The following is a 20,545-nucleotide window of genomic DNA, read 5'->3' as shown; positions in this document are numbered from 1 at the left end:
CACACAGTCAGCTACAGATTCTTGGGGCAAGAACACAGCCTCCTTACTGGCTGGGGTGGGGTTCTGTTCTCTTGCTTATGCACTTGAGGAACATATATTTGTAAAGTCCACTTGAAACAAAGGCTTCCAGGACACAACAGAAAAAGAAAAACCATGCATTACGTCTATTTTCAATCCCTCAGAAAGCCTAAATTCTCTTACTACAGCAATTTAACTATCTGTGTGAAAAGGCTTTCATAAGCAGGTTTTTATGAAGAAGAAACAGAAAGAAGCAATTAGGGTGGCTGAGATTTTTCCTAAAGTGGAGAAAGAAAATACTTACCTAATTAAAAAAAATACTTTCATGAGGAAAGACAATCTTCAACCTGTATTTCTACTACTTCCAGAAGCAGAATATTAATATAAAACACAAACTGACTTTTCTTTTCCCCAGATAATTCTATAAGATTTCAGTAGGCTGAGCCACTATCTCCTCATTTAACATCCATAAACCTCGTAAACTTCAGGCAATAATTTGTGGCTACCAAATGTTTCCCAGGGGCGATTTTGTACTTTCGCATGAATTCTTCATGTAAAACAAGTACCGGAAGGCAGTGTAGTAAGAAGCATTTGAGGGCTGGGCATGGTGGCTCACACCTAGCACTTTAGAAGACAAGACAGAAGGATCACTAGAGGCTAGGAGTTCGAGACCAGCCTAAGGAACACAGAGAGACCCTGTCTCTACAAAAAATACAAAAATTAGCCAGGCACGACACGTACTTGTCATCCTAGCTACTGAGGAGGCTGAGATGGGAGGATCACTTGAACCCAGGAGTTCAAGGCTGCAGTGAGCTATGATGATGCCACTGCACTTCAGCCTGGCAAAGAGAACCTGTCTCAAAAAAAAAGAAAAAGAAAAAAAAAACCGTATGAGGAACTTTCTCCTGAAAAAATCAAAAGAGAATCATTTCCTATTTCTCATACTACTACTGCCATACAGAGAGTGACTAAATTCCTAAATGCAGAAATCAACACTGTAAGAAATCCTGTCATGAAATAAAGCTAGTGATTGTTCATGCTGAAGTGGTCCTTGCTCCTGACAGGGTTCCGAGGGAAACTTAGCTGCCCCTACGACAGCTGGGCTGTGCTTCTCCACAGCACAAGTCGTTAGCACCCGAATCTGTCTCATAGGCTTCACTGACACCAGATCTGGGGGGTTCCACCCTCACCGCTGGCTCAAGCACCACAGAACCCTATTTCCTGCCTCCAGTGTAGCCTGTGCCCCAGAACACCACCTTCTCCTCCACAGAAAAGAGCCCTGGTGAAAGTCATCTTCTTATTTATTTCCATAGTGATGACATGGAATTGATTTAGCAACCATTGTAAAAAAAAAAAAAAAAAAAAATCTCTCATTGATTTATGGGTTAAATCCCATAACAATGAATTCCAACTATTCATGGTCTTCTGTTGACTTAACGTTTATTGAATCAAACGCTGAAGTAAATGGACTCTTACGTAGGTCTCAGAAATCATGTCACACAGCTTGTCTTGTAATGCATTTACGATGTGATTTGACTTCTAATTCTAGGCAAGTTTGACAGTTACAGCCCATGAAGCACATGACTCTGTACACAGATTTCTTGACCTAACATTCAAAAGGACATTTCATAGAACTAGTTTAATTTTGATCTCTCCCTTGAGGGCAGAAACCACATCCCACACTCCTACACAACCTGTTATTGTCTTATTTTAAAATAAGTGAATGAGAAGAGTTGGAGACATAAAGAAAATCCAGTTTCTTTAGGCATTCTGAGACAGAGAGATCTTGGAGACAGGGAGCAGACAGCCTCTGCATTCATCTGCTCAAGGCTGTTTGCCACAGTTCCCTTAAAAAAACACCTGGAAATGCTCCAGCAACAAGGGACTGAGAGTATGGGACTGAGTTTGTTGTAAAAGCAGCTCAGCAAGTTTAGGAAACGTACAAAGTGAAACCAGTCAGTGATGGCCTGTGTATAAGCCTTGTGCTTGATGCTTTGGTGTGCCTCCCTGGCCAATTTCTCAGGCACCAAAACCCATTCCTGGTTAATCGTCAATATACAATGCAAACAAAACTACTAAAACACAGACTTTTTTTCAGAAGAGGGAAATAAAGGCACAGAAACCTGCCAAAATAGATTTTTTTCCATAAGAATAGTATGGTCGATTAAAATAGTTTATCACTAGTAAAACTTGTATCACTAGAGCAGACAATACAAATTTAGTTTTAAAAAAAATGACATTCACTGAATTCCTGGTCTGTGCATTCAATGTGAATAATCATCAAAAATATAGTACAATTAAAGGTTTGTAAGGAGCTTTGTCTGGGGTTTCTACAGTATATTTAGTATTTCAGATAAAAAGTACCACAATAAAGTATTAGGTATCTACTGTACATTTTGTATCATATATGATAGTTAAAGAGTTTATCTCCTTTATGCAGGCTCATAAGTGATTTTTATACTCCTCATCAAAGGCAGCCCTGCACATCAAACTCCACACCTAGAAAGCTCAATAAACTGTATTACACTTTAATAAATATTTGTGTATTTTTTGTGTTTTGCGTTTAAGCTCAGCTCAAATTTTGTCAAGGAAACCATTTCACAAGAGGGTATGTGACAACCTATAGCAATAGTCCTTGTTTATTAGAATCTGAAGATGTCCATATTACATCAAATATAAATATATATTATATTTACATTTCCTTCTTAGCTTTTCAATTTAGGTGAGTGTATTTTTATAGATAATGCCACTAATACACCACTATTACAATCCTCAGTGCAACTGGTATTTTCCTTCCATTAGATGCATATAAGATAAGACAGCATCTTAAAAGAGGAGTGCTGTTCTTCTTTAAAATAAAAAGAACGAACGGGTATCTACGAATAGAAGCCTAGGAATTTTCTAAGAGATTCTGTTTTTTAATATTTAAAAATACCTGAAAAATGTGGTCCCTTTTTGCAGTATTATTCTCTACCTGGGGACAAGAAAATAAAATATGCAACTCAGAAAGGAAAGAGCCCAAAGAAAAGAGAACCTGCTTGTTAGCTCATTAATCTGTTTAGTAAAGATTTGTTTTAAAATGTCTGAAGCTGTACAATATTATACAAAAACAATCTTCTTCAGCCTTCAAAGCAGCTGGTACATTTTCTTAGAGATCTCTATACCCAACTAACAGTCTGCTGCCTTGGTAGCCTTGGTCTTGGTCACTTTCGGTCATCAATGGTTTTAATGAATTCCACTGCTGCTGTGAACTGCATCCACCAATAGGACTCCTCTCCAGACAGACAGCTGGCATAAAAGCTACTGATATACTGAACAGTGGACAGCAAGCAGGGTGGATTTGCCTAGAAAAGTAAAAAATAAAAAAGAGTCAATTACTCAGATGTACAGCTTTGCCAATCATTTAAGAGTTCTTCAAATGTTTTTCTGTGAAAGAGATACCAGTCCTTTAGAAAATAATCCCCAAATTACATTTTTTGGAAGTAATCTGTAAACTTTAGCTACTATGAGTAGCAACAGTATACTGGAAAGGCAACCCAAGTTCTAGTCCTAACTGAACTATCTAGAACTTTCTATCTTTGCAAGTTACTTAACCTCACTAGTCCCTGTGGAGGCTGAACTAATCCCAATGGTCTTACTTAACATCCAGGATTCCAGAATGTTAATAAGGAAGTATATGCCGTAGACAAATTGAGCTATATATCTGGTAAGTCTGGAGGATCAACTGAGAAGAAAAAACTAAAAAGATAATTTGCCCTCTGCTGCAAGAGGTAACACAAAATATCTGTTTTTTAACCTTCTTCACATGGAGAGAAAAGACACAGGTCATAAAATGGCTATAAGGACAAGCTAAGGCCTTTTCCTTAAAACTAGCTTAAACCGGCTCTACATAAGGACGAGACAGATCACGTGTGGAAGAGAGAAGAGCAGTGAACAAAAGGAGGAGCTGCGGTGGCCGATCCCATGGGTTTCTGACTCAGAGCTGAGAGTCCAGGCTGCAGAAATGTTGCAAACACTAAGAATTCATGAGAAATGTGTCAAACACACTTCAGACGGCAACAGCTAGGCTGGCCTGACTGGAACACACAAGTGATGCGGTCACTTAGTGGTTGTGTACAAACTGCATGGCTGCCCCCAAAATGTTCAAAATAAACCATTTACATGATGAAATTTTAATTTTAAAAGTCAAAGAAGGACAAGAAATGTCGGTACTTTTATACCACAAGACAAGAGGCTAAAAGAGGGGAGAGAGGACTGGTAAATGTGGTGGTCTATGTGACAGATACTGCAAAGAGTTCAGTGTGAAAGCAGATGGTAAAAGCACAATAGAGAGAACCTGCCCTTATCTATTCACTCAGTAATTACATGCCGAGCCCCAACAGAGAGTTTCATGCACGGCTTTAAAAGCTGAAAACATTCATCTAGGAATCTAGTTCCCCCAGCCTTTCTTTTGAAAACCCTAACTTCTGGAAAGAACAAATCTTGACATGAGGCACTTTCTTTCTGGTAACACAAAGCTTGAGACTTCGAAAAAGCCAAGATCTCTAACATCAAGCGAAGCCCTGTGCCACCCTGCTCAGAATGACACAACTCCTTCACTGATAGCAGTAAGGGGCCTACCTTTATCAACACAAACACCAACACAGGGACAAAGTCGTCTGCTCCGGGGACCGAGTCCTCGTTGGCCAGGCTCAGGAGGTTCATAATCGTAGAGCACATTCTCAGGATGCACTGCACTTTGTCCCGGGGGGTTTTGTAAGCACTTATTGTCCTGATTTCTGATTGTGCAGATGGCCACGGTGCTTCTCGAAGATAAACCTAAGTGAGACCACAGACAATGTACAGATTCCAAATCCAACGGCAATCCCAGCAATGACCACCCCAACCACCGTGTCAGGAGACAGAGGGAAGGTGGTTGCTTTTCTCCTCTCTCCAATAAAACCATATTGAGGTTCCTTCCCCCTCTACCCAAGATTGAAGTTTAACTTTTTTTCTGAGACAGAGTCTCACTCTGTCGCCGAGGCTAGTGTGTCAGGGCATCATCGTAGCTCACTGCTATTTCAAACTCCTGCGCTCAAGTGATCCTCCTGCCTCAGCCTTCCAAGTAGCTGGCACTACAGGCATGTACCATGACATCCAGCTAATTTTTTCTTTTTCCTTTTTATTTTTTTAATTTTTTTTTTAAAGAGACAGCATCTCTCGCTCTTGCCCAGGCTGGTCTCGAACTCCTTAGCTCAAGCAATCCTCCTGCCTTGGCTAGGATTACAGACATAAGCCATTACATCCGGCCCCTGGCTAATTTTTCTATTTGAAGTAGAGATAGAGTCTCACTCTTGAGCTCAGGCAGTCCACCCACCCCAGCCTCCCAGAGTGCTAGGATTATTTATAGATGTGAGCCATTGTGGCTGGCCAAAGCTTAACTTAAACTTTTAAACTTTTAAATAATAATTTGTTTTGCATTTTAAAATAGAGCAACCCAGATATCCATTAATACAAAAGGAGCATACAATTAACACAGAACCTACAGCTCATAAAATTTCAAACAATTATTTTCTTAAATAGCTAGGATGGAACTTCCCTACATTTAGCAGCTGACTCCAAAAGTGGAAACAAGTTACTAATAGAGAGTAATTTAAAAGTTAACATGTACCCTTATTGCAGTAGTTCTAGAAATAACAGATTCAAAAAAAATCAAAGACAATTTAAAATTTTATATTAATACTAATTAGTGTTCCCTTAGTGGAGGTTTCAACAAAAACCACCAGAAAGCTCAAAAACCCTGAAATTTTCCTATTTTCTTATTTTGTAAGAGATGTGTCAGACAGGCAAAAATGCTAGTATCAATAACTAAAAGGTACTTTGAGGTCACATTCAGATTCAATTATCTCTACCGGAACAGCAGTTATCACACTCTCTGGAGTGCTCCCAGTCCCCTCTTCAAAGGGGTGGTCTCTGTAAGAACCTGACTATAAAGCAAGGATGGAGAGTGCTGGGCGGGGAAGCCCTGCCTGTGCACCCAGGGGCTTCAGCGAGGGGCTTCTCCCTGCTGCCTCACTCCTGCCTCTCCACTGCTGAGGCTCTTTTCTGTACCAGGGAATTTTAACCCCTGGAAGCACCTTCAGGAACTTTACAGTTAGTCTAATTATATCTAGCCTTGAAAAAGTGGTAGCATTGTATGGTACACCACGCAGCATTTAGTTAATCTCACCCATGCCACATAAACATGTATTACCTCTGGTATCTGAAGAGCTCTGTGGTTTGCAGTCACTACTTTAGACAATCTCTGGATGTGCTCATGAAGAACCCTGAAAATGCACCCCCAAAATACATATGTAAATATACATGGCATAAAACAAGGTACATAGTCATACTGATTTTTTTAAAACTTTTAAAACATTTTCAACTTATTTCTAGATATAGATTACAATTACAGTTGAGACTATCTCTTAGCTGTAAGTATTCTTTCTTGTCAAAAAGGGCACATATGTAGGATCTGCTTAGACATGCTGAGTAAACCGAGGGCATGCAGTTAGAGTAGGGAAGTCCTTCTTTCCTGGACTAGGACAGCATTCCAGTGGAGAAAGGAGAAAGCCCCTAACCCAGGAGCTGCTGTGACACATTATTTAGTAAAGTAGAAGAAAAAGGAGTAAGAAAAAGAAAAGTGAGAGGAGGTAGAGGGATCAAAAGCCAGAAACCAAAGATCACAGATCTTACATGGAGAAGGGACAGTACAATTCACCCAACCTCTCATTCTGTAGATGAAGACAATTAGGCTGAAAAAGGTACAGGATTTCCCTAAGGCCACACAGGGGTCAGTAGCAAGGGCTACACCCAGCTTTCTGCTGCTAGTGTTCTTTCCAAGCACTGAGCTAGCTCTTCATACTGTACAAAACCCGCAGAAATGCCATGGAGGAGGGAGTAGAAATAATTTGCTTCAAAGTTGCTAGTAGAGTTTGAATGTCCCCACTCTTCATCCTATGTCTGAAGCCAAAAACTGGTGTTCTGGAGAGAACACAGCCCCCATTTGGCATATTAAGTACAGAAGCCTGGGGTGGGCCAACAGCCTCTGAGACTACAAACAGGTGAGAAAGGGAAGTTGGAATGATCCTAACCCATTTCACATGAAGTGAATTTTCTCAACTATATATGTAACATTTTAAAATTTCTGTGAAAGAAAACCCTACAGAGCAGTGCACTTGCTCAAGGCTTCTTGGGTGTGGCTCTGAACCATGGTGCTCAAATTTGGCTCAGAATAAACCTCTTGAAATTAAAAAAAGAAAAGAAAGAAAAGAAAACCTTATATAAATCAAATAACCCACCCTGAAACCCTATTATATTGAACTCTGAGAGTCACTTCTGGGAAACATGATGACAACTTTAACATGGTTGGGACAGAAGCAAGGTTGTGAAGCAGCACTCAAGAAAACACAGAACAAAAATAAAAATACTGAATCCTCCATAGTCTCACTACTCAAAGATAACCAATGTTACTAACCATTCCAGATTTTTTCCCCCAGGATTATTATTATTATTATTATTATTTTTTTTTTTTTTTTTTTGAGCGAGAGAGAGGTCTTGCTTTGTCACCCAGGCTAGAGTGCAGTGGCCTTATCATAGCTCACTGCAAGCTCAAGCTCCTGGGCTCAAACAATCTTCCTGCCTACGCCTCCCGAGTAGCTGGGACTCCAGATTCATGCCACCACCACGATTGGCTAATTTCTCTATTTGTAGAGACAGGGGTCTTGTTCTTGCTCAGGCTGGTCTCAAACTCCTGGTCTCAAGTGATTCTCCCATCTCAGCCTCCCAAAGTGCTAGGATTACAGGTGTGAGCCACTGTACTCAGCTAGTTTTTTTGAACAGTTTTATTGAGACATAATTTACATGCCATATAATTTCAGACATTTTTTGATATTCAAATATATAACTGGTCACTCCTAATTAATATATAATGAGTATATATTAGAATCCAAGCACTGTGCTTGCTTGACGCTGGGGCAGAATGGTGAATAAAAGCATTATTTCCTGCTCTCATGGAGGGAACAATCCAGTGAGGAATACAACATTCATCAAATGATCACATAAACCAGTGATCAAGAACAGGGGAGAATTTTACCCCGCAAGGGACATTTGGCAATGTATGGAGACACTTTGGTTATCACAACTGGTGGGATACTGCTGGCATCTATGTGTAGAGGCCAGGGATGCTGGTAAACGTCCTACAATGGCCAGGACAGCCTCCCACATCAAAGAACAATCTGGCCCCAAATGTTCAGTGTGCTGGGTTGAGAAACCATGACTCAAACAAATGTCAAATGGCAACCATGGCAAATGGAAGGCACACAGGCCCAAGAAAGCCCTAACAGGGGATGTAACCTCATCAGGAGAGGTCACCCCAGGGAAGTGATACTTCAGTCAAGATCTGAGGTAAGTAAGAGTTAATCACACGAAGGAAAGGAAGAATATCTGAGGCAGAGTAGACAGCAAGTGCTTTCCAAAAAGGCCATAACAATTTAAACTCCTTCCAGCCTGACTGCCCACATCCCTGAAACTGGGTGTTACCATTCTTTTTGATCACGTAACTCTGACAGGTGAAAAATGGTACCTGATATGTTTCCCTTTACTGTCAGATACTAAGTCACATGTACAGCTTGCCTGAAACACGGAGCTACCTGTTAGATCCCTACACAATCCAACACAGGCACTCAGCACAGAAGCACTCACTGGTCACGAAGTATGTCCCCATCCTGATTAGGGTAGAAAGCGAGCTTGAAAATCCGGTTCATCACGCTTCGCTCGATGGCCAGCTGCGCATCCTGAAGCTGCTCTTCACTCGCGTTTTGCCATATGACATCCTGGGCCATCGCACCGTAAAGAAACTGCAGAAAATCTTCTACCTGAGCGGTTTTATCATCAGCTGCTGTGAGCTTCTGAAAGTCTCCAATGCAAAATAATAACTTTTAAAATAGTTTAATAAAAACTATCTAAATAATTTTTAAAAGGAAATTATAGAAATCATTTTAATCATAGTTATGCACACATCATGACCTCAAAGCCAAAAGAGTTTTGAGTGTGGTTTATTCTAGGAAAATATGTACCCAAATCATTAAAATCAGGAAAAAGGAAGAAATATGTGAAAGTTTAAGTGCAAGGGGGTTTGTTATAAAAATGACATGTTTGGTTTTAAAAAATAAGAAATCTCATGTGGATCCAAAAATTTACCAATTTCCCCAATTTTTAAAATAAACTACAGATATTCAATCCAGGAGAAAAATACAATTTATTGGTTCGACATCAAAGTTTAATTATTAGGAACCCATAAAATAAGTGGGTATTTGAGGCATGCAGGTACTTGAACAAACTAGCAAAACAAAACAGAATTTCCAAATCTTCTCAAGAGCATATGGCTGAAGAGATGCTTAATCTAAAGGTATTCAGTTACCTTGAATGAATTCCCTGATCTTCTTTTCTTTGCTCTCAAGCAGTAACCTCACACAGACAGTGGTGAAGTATCGATTGGCCACCTCTTTGTCCCGCAAAACCCTTTGTAACAGCCTTTCCAGGTGAGCCTGTGTGGTCTGCAGTCCTTGTCGACAACGAGTGAGATAAGCAATATACGGGGCTCTTTTCCTGAAAGGAAAAATACTTTGCAGGACATCGGGTATATACAGGGCATACTTTCTTTGAAGATAAAGGTTCCCAATTTTTTCTTTCTTTCCTTCCTTTTTTTTTTTTTTTTTTTTTGATACAGGGTCTGACTCTGTCACTTAGGCTGGAGTACAGTGGTGCGATCATAGCTCACTGTAGTCTCAAACTCTTGGGCTCAAGTGATACTCCTGCCTCAGCTTCCCAAAGTGCTGGGATTAAAGGCATGAGCCACCCGCCTGGCCAAGGTTCCCAATTTTTCTTTAAAAAACAAAAAATTACTGCATAGACTTTGGTTTCACAAATTGGCATGTCAGGCTGCAGACAACTGTTGTGGGGACTAATCATGTGGCCAGCTCAAGAAACAGACCTATTTATCGTGTCTGGGAAGAATACCATCAACACTTAGATACCTAACTCACTAAAAGTTACTAAGTCCTTTTGCATACTTGGTCTATTATATATGGAAGCACAGTCTCTACATTGGTAGGGGAAGATGCAAAGTAACAACAAAATAAAGGTTATGCACCCCTGGATCACTAAACATCCTCTACCAGGCTGGGCCCGGTGGCTCATGCCTGTAATCCTAGCACTCTGGGAGGCCGAGGCAGGAGGATTGCTTGAGACCAGAGGTTTGAGACCAGCCTGAGCAAGAGCAAGACCCTGTCTCTACAAAAAATAGAAAAATTAGCTGGGCATGGTGGCATGAATCTGTAATCCCAGCTACTCGGGAGGCTGAGGCAGGAGGACCCCTTGAGCCCAGGAGTTTAAGGTTGCAGTGAGCTATGATGATGCTACTGCACTCCAGCAGGGGCAACAGAGCAAGAAGACCCTGTTTCAAAAAAAAAAAAAAATCCTCCACCAATTATCTGCTTAGAGTCTAAATGTAACAATCATTAGAGTGCCCATTCCCTAAGCCTTGAAGCCTCCTCACTTCCTAAGCAACTCAGTTAAATTCTTCTCCACAGCCATTAGCAGGGGACTGGGAGCAGAAAAGCATAGCAATTTCTAAGGTTACTCCCATTCCGTTGGTCCAGGACAATAGTCTTTCCTATCATATCTAAAAAAAGGAAAATGATATCCTAGTTACTCTGGATTCACGATGTAAGCACATCTCTGTACCTGATTTTGTGTAAAGCTGAAATAAACTGTACTGCTCTATTAGACCTGCTAATTTATAACTACATTTCTAGACTAAATACCCAAATGCGTTGCTTAGAAATCTATATCCAAGTAAACACAGCCAAGCACTTTGTAGTAAGCCTAGATTCATTTCTGAAATAAGGGCCTAAAAGAAAACACTTGCAGATAAAAATGAGGTTTATAAGCTGAACAGGCAGGGCATATTACCTGTAGTCCTCAGCAATAGATGCCAGCAGTTTTCTACAAGTCCTATTATCAAAACGGCACACACAACGCATTGTTTCTTGAAGTTGAGCCATTAAGTTCTTATCTTGTAAATTAATTGCTTCAGCTATTTGAACTTTTAAGAAACATACAATTTCATTGTCTAAATAAAAAAATAAGAATTCTGTTATTATTGAGAATTTCCAGGGGCTTAATTACATAAGCTGTATGTAACCTCTCAGCATCTGGGATGTCAATTCTGCTTTATCATGTATCATTAGAACTAAGCTGTATTGCCACTCCCGATTAGAAAATACTTTAATAAACCATCAGTAAGCAAAATGCCTGCAAGTGACACTAATACAAATGTATTCAGTTGAATCATATGGAATTGCTGTATAGCTTAAAGAGCTGAATTTCATATGGTTCAACCTGCAAATATAAAAAAAAATAAGACATCCTACAGCAACTTACCTTCTGGGTCTGTATGGTCTGGTAAACCATTCCTTGTTGAATGAGTTAGCACTGGGAAGGCAACAGAGTCGGCAGAGCAAAGAGCAAGCCTCAGTTTCTTTTTCGCATCTCTGAAGAACAAGTAGAAAACATGGTGATTCCTTTATCCAAATATGGTCACATTTTATGATTATTTACTATATAAATTAATATTTTACTTCAGAATTCAAATGGTCATTTAAAAAAAGATAATTTTTAAGTTACTGAACACCCCACTTTAAAAAACAGGCTTTCTAGTCACCTGAGAGGAAAGGTTATAAAAGTGCTCTGGGCAAGGACCATTCTGTGAAGTCACCAGAACCAGCCAAACAACAAATCCTTTTTGACCTTTTATCACATGCTGAGTTCTATAATAGGCACCATGAGGAGAACCGGGAGAGCATATTATGCCGGAGTGGGTGGACTACAGAAGTCATCAGAACCACCCAAATTGAGAATGCCCTTTTCCATGTCTCTTGAGAAATGCTGATTCTGCCACAAGACAAGCTCACTACCTGACAAGAAAGAAGCCCTATCGATCTGCTTGAAAATTTTTCATGTTGAACCAAAATCTGCTTCCTTTTAACCTCCAACTACTACCACCTGATGGCAGAACACTCTTCAGTAAGGTGTCGGGCTCCCCAACAATGCAGCTTTTCATACTGGGAGATACCACCAAGTTTCTTTTATCTGCTAGTGCCTGTGGCCCTTTCTGGTTCTGTGGGGCGTGGACCAGAACTTTTGAGAATGTTCAAACCTGCTACTCAAAGAAGAAGTCTAAACACCTTAGACAACAGGCCAGAGTATGCGCCTCCCTCTGTAGGGTTATCCCTGCACACCTCATCTGACTAGCTCTGAATCCTTCCCCGTCATTTTTCTTCATATAAAATGAGTGATTCAGAAATCAAACTGATCAAATATAGTATTTACCTGTAATGGTAAAGTCACCTGATGAATTCAGCAAAATAAGTCATAGCTAGAAATAAAAATTCTGTCTACCTCTACCCCCATTTTACTGTAGGAAAAAAACTGTAAAGCTTCACAGTATTTATAAATAAAATAATACGCTATTTAGATTTTTGCCTTAAAATAATTGGGGAAGAGTAAATATGAAACAATATTGGTCATATGTTAGTAACTCTTGAATCTGGGTAATGAGTATATCAATGCATTCTCATTTTTTGTATAGGTTTGAAAATTTCTAGAATAAAACATTGAGAGAGAGAGAGAGAGAGAGAGAGAGAACTTCCTAAGTCCACAAGAGATAATGGTGCCTTAAAAGCGATGCTCCTTGTCTGAGGGAAACAGAGGTTCCTTATTTAAGCAAAGGCAAAAATTTCAGAATCCTAAAGTCATGTTCTTTATGAAGCCTTATTAAAAAGAGAAAGAGGCTGGGCACAGTGGCTTACACCAATAATCTTAGGACTCTGGGAGGCCAAGGCAGGAGGATCGCTTGAGGTCAGGAATTTGAGACCAGCCTGAGCAACATAGCAAGACCCTGCCTCTATGAAAAATAGAAAAACTAGCTAGGTGTGCTGGTGAATAGCTGTAGTAGTCCCAGCTACTTGGTACGCTGAGGCAGGAGGATCACTTGAGCCCAGGAGTTTGAGGTTACAGTGAGCTATGATCATGCTACTGGCTACTGTCCTCATGTCTGGGCAAAAAGGGAGACACTGTCTCCAAGAAAAAAAAAAAAAAGAAATAGACCCACCCTGGGGATGAGGAGGAAGACAAACTGAGAGGGCTCCGGTGGCTCTACTAGAGACAGTGGGTTATCCAATACCCTGCAGCTTATCCCAGCTCCTGACATTTCTCATGTGGGCTGGCAGCTTTGCATGGGCAGGGGCACTGCAACCTGTTTCATTGCAATTACTCATGGGGTTCCTGTGGGCATATGAGCTTTTTTCAATCCCTGAATTTCACATATGACATCCCCAAACGAAGCAAAGTCTTCTTAGTAAACAGCATTTCATTCTTATCTCTACTTTATACATTTATTAAGTGATTCAATGAATCACTTGACTTGAAGCGACTGCAATGGTGATGAAAAGTCCAAACCCAAAAGTCCCAAATCCTATAAAAGAAATACCTGTAAGAGAAAGCTGAGTCCTGAGGGTGGGCTGCTTGGCTTGCAGAATCGGGGAGATCATCAGCCGAGATGTTCTGCAGTGTTTCATCCCGCGGAGAATCGTGTGCACTTTCACCATCACCCATAACCTCTGAACAAAACCCACCCCACCCCAGAAAAGGATAACCAGGTTAATTTGAAATATTCTGGCACTAGTTGGTATTCAGAGCAACTCAATCATAAATTAGCATTGACTCACAGCAAAAGTTCTTTGGAAAAAAAGAAAAAAACTTCAAACACTTAACCAAGTTATCAATAACAACAATAATGTATAAAGATAGTAGTTGTTCGGAAGAGAATGGTTTTACCTCTTTTCCCAATCCTAATGCAAAACAATGAAAGCCTGTATTAACTTAATAAAAGTTAGTATATTGTAACCAGAATCACTGAACCATAAAACTACAAGGGGCCTCAAAAATCATTTTATATAGTACCCTCATTTTATAGGCCTGGACTCCTGCCAGTCAGGAAATGGCTTGCTCTAAATGCCTTGGCCAATGGCTGAGGTGGACCAAGGACTCACAGGCATCCTGCTTCTCCCCTCTGGAGCTTCTCTCACTACACCCAAGAATGAGTCAGGGAACCAATTCACAAATGCCGCAAGGTCAGATCTGAAATTCCCACAGTTGTTTTTATGTTTTTAATTAATCAATTAGGAATAGATAATGCATGCATAAAATCAAAACGAGTAAAAAGTTCCCGAATGTAAAAAAGATATTATGTTTATGTTGGAAAGTATCCTTATTCTCAAAAAAAAAAAAAGGAAAGTATCCTTATTCTTAGGAGATAATTTCAAATGCTTCAAGAAAAAAAGGAAAAAAGAGACAGAGAGACAGAGAGGAAATGTGGCAAAATGTTAACAATTGGTAATTCTAGGTATATGAAACTTCATTGTACTATTCTTTTAATTTTTCTGTTATTTTAAAACTTTTCAAAATAAAAAAGTGTGAGAAGTTTTCCTCTCCCCTCACTGCCCCTCTCAGCCTCCCCAGGAGTCCTCCTCAGAGCCAACTCATGTTACCAGTTTGTTGGAGATTCTTCCAGAAGATACTCTATGCATATACGAGCATAAGTATCTGCAGTAAACTGTTTATGCTTTTATATACTTTTTCCCCCTTAATTTATCTTAGGGACTATACCATATTTTTCTGACAGCTATTTAGCTATTCCACTATAAGAAAAACAGAATCCTTTAAAAAATAAGTACCAAGTAACAATGGATAACCTGTGCTAAGAGTCTGCTCCCACAGCTATATTAAGTGCATAACCAGATAAAATTACAGTACTGGAGACAATAAAAATGAATCTCTTCCCATTAAAGCACGCCCCAATTCCCTCTGGGCCAGTCACCCCAGACTCAGAGGATTACAACTCTAAGGCATGTGAACATCACAGGGTACCCACACTTAGTAGGAGAATGTGGAGAGGGACATCAATTTAATCTGATTTGGTTATAAAGTCTATAATTTTGAGGTAACAAAATGGTTCCCCTTGCTATTCTTTCTTTTAAAGGCTATTTAAATTCAGATTTCCTTTATCACTGTGATCTAAAAGTTACTATTCAAATCTTTATCGTGATTATCACCTGTACTTTCATAGTTTGCCATTGCTCCCTCGCTGGGGCTTGTCCGTTTAATGGCATTCCTGTATTTGTCCAGAATGTCCTCAGCAACCTGAGCCTGTGCATTGAGTCTAGGGCTGGGATCATCTGCAGGGAAAGGAGAGTGAGAATCAGCTCCTTTGGTGTGCAGCAACTCTGATGTTAGTATGACACCAGTGGCATAATCCCCAAGGCGGATTAGGAGGTAAGACTTAAAAAGAGCACATATCTCAATGTTAAGAGGCACCATGCAGCTGCCTACTCATCCCATTTCTAAGTCTGAGATCCTTGTCAAAGCAGGAAATTGGGAGGAGTAGCTCCACTTTCTCATCATCACCAGAATTCTGCATGACAGTGTCAAAGTTCAGTGCAGACTGAATGGATGACGGATTTTTAAAGTGCTTACACTCAAATCACTGTTATTAGCAATTCATGCTAACAGAATTTCCAACAATGCATTTTTATGTGCAGACTTCATTTATTCAGACATCTCCATGCTGAAGGAGGAAAAAAAGAACTACTCAAACTTAGACTTAAACCCTTTTCAATAATAAATCATGTGTATCTCCATTCTTCCTTCATGACTTCTTTCTACACCACATTTGAAAACTACAGGTATTCATATTCTATCTCACTAGATCTCACCATGACAGTGCAGCTGCTGGAATAGAGCATTTTGTGCATGCAATGGTGTCATGGGCACTCCCAGAGAATCTAGACATTCTTGGGGAGTGCTGGAATTGTACCTGGGATGCACAGAGAAAAAGCTTATCACAATCACAAATGCAGTACTGTTTACTGACAGGACTGTTCCCCTGTCAACAAAATCAGCACATCAAAAATGTTATCCTAGAGTCTTAAATGGCAGTCATTAATTAACTGGGTTGTTAAAGCAAAGAATTGCTATAGATCTACAGAACAAAATAAAGTTCCATAGTGAAACACAAACAGCTGGGATAGATCTAGGCCAAGTAGGTAACCATAAATGTCCACATTCTGGTAGAATCCCATTTTTTTAAAAAATCTAAAAACACACAAAATCACTAGATCGTGTGTGTGTGTGTGTGTGTGTGTGTGTGTGTTCATAGCAGCTAATATTAACAGCAGCTAACGTTTATTGAGCACATACTACATGCCAGGAACTTTGCTAAGGATCTTATATGAACTGTCTCAATTAATCATCAAGTGACCTCACAGGGGGTACTATACATCACCCCATCTTACAGAAGCGGAAATCAAGGCACACAGAAGTTAAGCAGCATGCTCACAGGCTCCTCTGTTGTTTCCATGAGACAAATATTTGGTATTCATGTTTCTATAAAACTATAGGAAACTACAGCTGACCCACGAACAGCACGCGTTTGAACTGCACAGCTCTGCTTATACATCAATTTTTTTCAACCCAAAGCAGATCAAAAATTCTGTATTTCTGACATGCAAAATCTGAGTATGCAGGGGGTTGACTTTTCCTGAGTTCCACAGGGCCAACTGCAGGACTTGAGTATGCAGGGATCTGGGTATAACAGGAGGACAGGGGAGGGGGTGTCCTGGAACCAATCCCCCATGTATACCAAGCAACCACTATATAAAAAAAGGATTTTCAAAGTAAATTTAGTATTTCCGTACAATGGCATTTGAATTCATAAAAAGACAGTCCTAATCAAATGTGTTATTTTCCAAATGTAAACCAGTAAAACCTTTATCGTTTAGAACCTTTATTGTTACAGAATCTTATTTTGTAGGTGGGGAGTACTTTTTGGTTAATGCTTTTGAGTGCTGGCTAAACATAATGAGAGCCCTAATGTTTATAACCTTTATTTCTGTTAACACTATTTTTTTTTTTTTTTTTTTTTGAGAGAGAGTCTCCCTCTGTTGCCCTGGCTAGAGTGCCGTGGTGTCCGCCTAGCTCACAGCAACCTCAAACTCCTGGGCTCAAGCGATCCTCCTGTCTCAGCCACCATGCCCAGCTAATTTTTTCTATATATTTTAAGTTGTCCAGCTAATTTCTTTCTATTTTTAGTAGAGATAGGGTCTAGGTCTTGCTCAGGCTGGTCTCAAACTCCTGAGCTCAAACCATCTGCCTGCCTCGGCCTCCCAGAGTGCTAGGATTACAGGTGTCAGCCACCGCGCCCGGCCAACACCATTCTTAAAAATTTTATCTCAGGAAAATAATTAAACAAAAAGTGCTATATATGTTACAAAGCTGTAAGCACTGTTTTCATAATAAAAAACTGGTAACAATTTAAATATCCACTAGTAAAAGTACATTTACACTGTAGTAGAATCATGTGATAGATTATTTTACAGCCAATAAACATTAAAAACCCAACCATGTCTAATAGAAATTGGGAGAGGATTTATAAAATCACATGTGGTAAAAGAATACAAAGTCAAATGCATAATCTAATCCAATCAAGAAAAAAACCACATATAAATATGGAAAAAGATTTGGAAAGAACATGAATAAAATAAGGTGCCAGGATTATGGGCTGACTGTTAAGAAATTTCCTTTCATATCATTTTAAAATTGATCTCATGATAACTTTTCAATAGGTCATTAATTAGGACTTAGAAGAAATTTCTGGACCAGTAGGGAAGCTAAATTGCTTAAATCATACCCAAAGAAAATGAACTACTTTAAGAAAAAAACTTATTCTACTCTACTTAGTTTCTCAATCCAGCACCAAGAACCAAGAGAAAGGTACTTTGCACTTGTCCAAAGGTGCAAGTAAAACATTAGTGTTCTTCTAACGTTAGAAACGTGGGAAGGATACATAAATACCTTGCCAAAAGGAGGCTGTCATTCCAACTCTTCCCAATAAGACAGAGGCCATATGTGAGTTGACTTAATACCCACAACACTTAGCACTGTGCCTGGCATGAGGCAGATGGTCAACAAATATTTGCTGATTGAATAGGACAGGCCTGGCTGCTCGCAGCAGGAAACCATAGCCTGTAAGCACTGCTACTCAAAACCCTTTATTCCAGAGAAGTCACCGTATCAAATAAGTCAAGGAAGTATATGCTAGGACATAGAAATACACCTAAATATATATTTATATGTATAAGCATAATATAAATATATATTTAACTAGACATTAAAATGATATGCATTAAAATGGGATTCTACCTATACTATGCTAAATTCTTTTTTTTTTTTTTTTTTTGAGACAGAGTCTCGCTCTGTTGCCCGGGCTAGAGTGAGTGCCGTGGCGTCAGTCTAGCTCACAGCAACCTCAGACTCCTGGGCTTAAGCGATCCTACTGCCTCAGCCTCCCGAGTAGCTGGGACTACAGGCATGTGCCACCATGCCCGGCTAATTTTTTGTATATATATATTTTAGTTGGCCAGATAATTTCTTTCTATTTTTAGTAGAGACGGGGTCTCACTCTTGCTCAGGCTGGTCTCGAACTCCTGACCTCGAGCGATCCACCCGCCTCGGCCTCCCAGAGTGCTAGGATTACAGGCGTGAGCCACCGCGCCCGGCCTACTATGCTAAATTCTTTGAGAAGGATGTTCTTTTGAAACCTATCCCACTTTTTAATAACAAAATCTTCATTTTCACTTAGTAGGATAGTAGGATAACATAATTTAAAATTAAGATAAGAAAAAAAGAGGAAAGGTAAGAAGTGAACTTCCCTCAAGATACTCTATAGCCACTGGAAGCAATACACAGCTATCAAACCCAAGGTTGTGTCATTAACACTACCTCTTAAACTCTCCTTTTAGGGTGCTCCTTCATAATGTACCCGAAAGAAGCTGCAGAAATACAAATGCTGAATAAGGTAAGAACTCGACCCCTAGTTTTATTTTCCATGAGTCAGACAGCAATGTTAAAATGGTTCAAGCTGTAAAAAATTAGTAAAGTTTTTAATATTTCTATTATAATGGTTGGCATTTATGATATTGTTTGAACAAACACAAAAAGGAAATGATTAGGTAAAACAGAATTTCATTGTGATCCTGAATAATCAAGAACTCTAGATGAAAATAAATTTAGAATTCTACAATTAATGTTAGAGAAAACTATTCAATCAATGATCCAAAGATATGGCATGCACAGCACTAAAACCGTCACCACACTTTCCTAAAAGGCACTGTGTGTCATCATCCCACTAGATGTCGAGTTGTAGGGTATGCCTAGAGGCTCAGCATCAGGGGCCTCATCATAAACGGAAGTTATGATAATGAGGATGATGATGGTGGTGGCGGTCTGCAGGAAGAGCACACTGAGATTCACTGTGGCTGCCAACTGGAAACCACAGAGCTATGAAGAACATACTCCCCACTATACACACACAGACACACTCTTCTAAAAAGGCAACGCTTATGGCACCCAAGAAAAAGTGTTATGAAATATGTGCTCTGGGAATGAAGGAGCCAGGAAGTCCATGGGTCTACAAACCTGTGAGTGTTGAGAATCTGTCAGGCCCCAGATCATCTTTGTCTTTTTCTTGTTTTTCTTTCTTTCTAAATGGTATAGGAGCTGGAAATTAAATAAAGTCAGTAGTGTGACATATAACATACTGCACTACTTGGAAGTTAACTGGTGTGCCAACATTTCTAAGTGAAAGGAAGTTGAAAAGTTTAAAAGCTAAGAAATTCCAAGTGTCGATTGATAATTGTTCTTAAAATAGCATTGAAGTTTCTTAAAAGGAGCTTTCAGAATCTGCTTTGGAGTCATCTGCTATAGGAAGAATGATTTAATAGGAATCCATTGGGACTAAATCAAAACCACTGCCTCTTCACCTCTGCTCAAAGACAACACATTGAAAACTCATAGCTTCATTCTCTCCTCCTCCTCCTCAAGTGGGCCTGAGTGTGGCATGTAAGCAGATCTCCTCGGTTCCTAAGTGCCACAGGGCTGAGAAGAGGCCTCTGGACCAAGTCCCCAGCTTTACTCCTGGATGATCTCTCCTTTCAGGACGAGAGGCTTCTGCCAACTCAAATGATGCCAGGCTATTCACCAAAAAAGCAAACAATTTTATACAACTACCTTCCAAAATAAACACTCACTAATATTTAAAGTATAAACATTCTCAATGAACATAGACATAGAAAGCTTATATTTATTCCAGGACATTAACAATCCAGGGGAATGTTTAATTACCAATAGCATCCCATTTTCCTGCAGTGATTGATAGCAATACATATGTCAAAAGTCCTATGTTTAACTTCAATAGTATATGATACTTAAACAATAGTTGACCGGCATGACTTCCATTTATGAAATCACTACCACTTCCTGCAAAGAACAAGAACATTTCTAAAGCTCTGCCTTAACATTCATGAGTGAAACCATTTTCTACATCTTCAAA

General features: G+C 39.6%; 1 protein-coding gene across 4 annotated transcripts in view; it reads right to left on the bottom strand.

Moving 5' to 3' along the window:
* Positions 1 to 2,791: 2,791 nt before the first annotated feature.
* GAPVD1 (GTPase activating protein and VPS9 domains 1) overlaps positions 2,792 to 20,545 on the bottom strand; it is a 74,261-nt gene continuing 56,507 nt past the window's right edge. For 2 of the 4 annotated variants that reach the window (XM_069476780.1, XM_069476781.1), the window contains exons 18-27: positions 19,633 to 19,713; positions 15,213 to 15,335; positions 13,589 to 13,718; positions 11,482 to 11,591; positions 11,011 to 11,170; positions 9,458 to 9,645; positions 8,740 to 8,953; positions 6,251 to 6,323; positions 4,639 to 4,836; positions 2,792 to 3,362 (exon numbers count right to left, since the gene is read on the bottom strand). In XM_069476780.1, the coding sequence (XP_069332881.1) occupies positions 3,222 to 3,362; positions 4,639 to 4,836; positions 6,251 to 6,323; positions 8,740 to 8,953; positions 9,458 to 9,645; positions 11,011 to 11,170; positions 11,482 to 11,591; positions 13,589 to 13,718; positions 15,213 to 15,335; positions 19,633 to 19,713 (1,418 nt within the window). In that variant the 3' untranslated portion in view covers positions 2,792 to 3,221. The remainder of the gene's footprint in view (positions 3,363 to 4,638; positions 4,837 to 6,250; positions 6,324 to 8,739; positions 8,954 to 9,457; positions 9,646 to 11,010; positions 11,171 to 11,481; positions 11,592 to 13,588; positions 13,719 to 15,212; positions 15,336 to 19,632; positions 19,714 to 20,545) is intronic. The other 2 variants (XM_069476782.1, XM_069476784.1) reach the window with 1 other exon arrangement.

This window comes from Eulemur rufifrons, chromosome 7, assembly GCF_041146395.1.
Source record: "Eulemur rufifrons isolate Redbay chromosome 7, OSU_ERuf_1, whole genome shotgun sequence".
NCBI lineage: Eukaryota > Metazoa > Chordata > Mammalia > Primates > Lemuridae > Eulemur > Eulemur rufifrons.
Note: the sequence above shows the minus strand (reverse complement) of the source record. Positions and strands in the feature narration are given on the sequence as shown.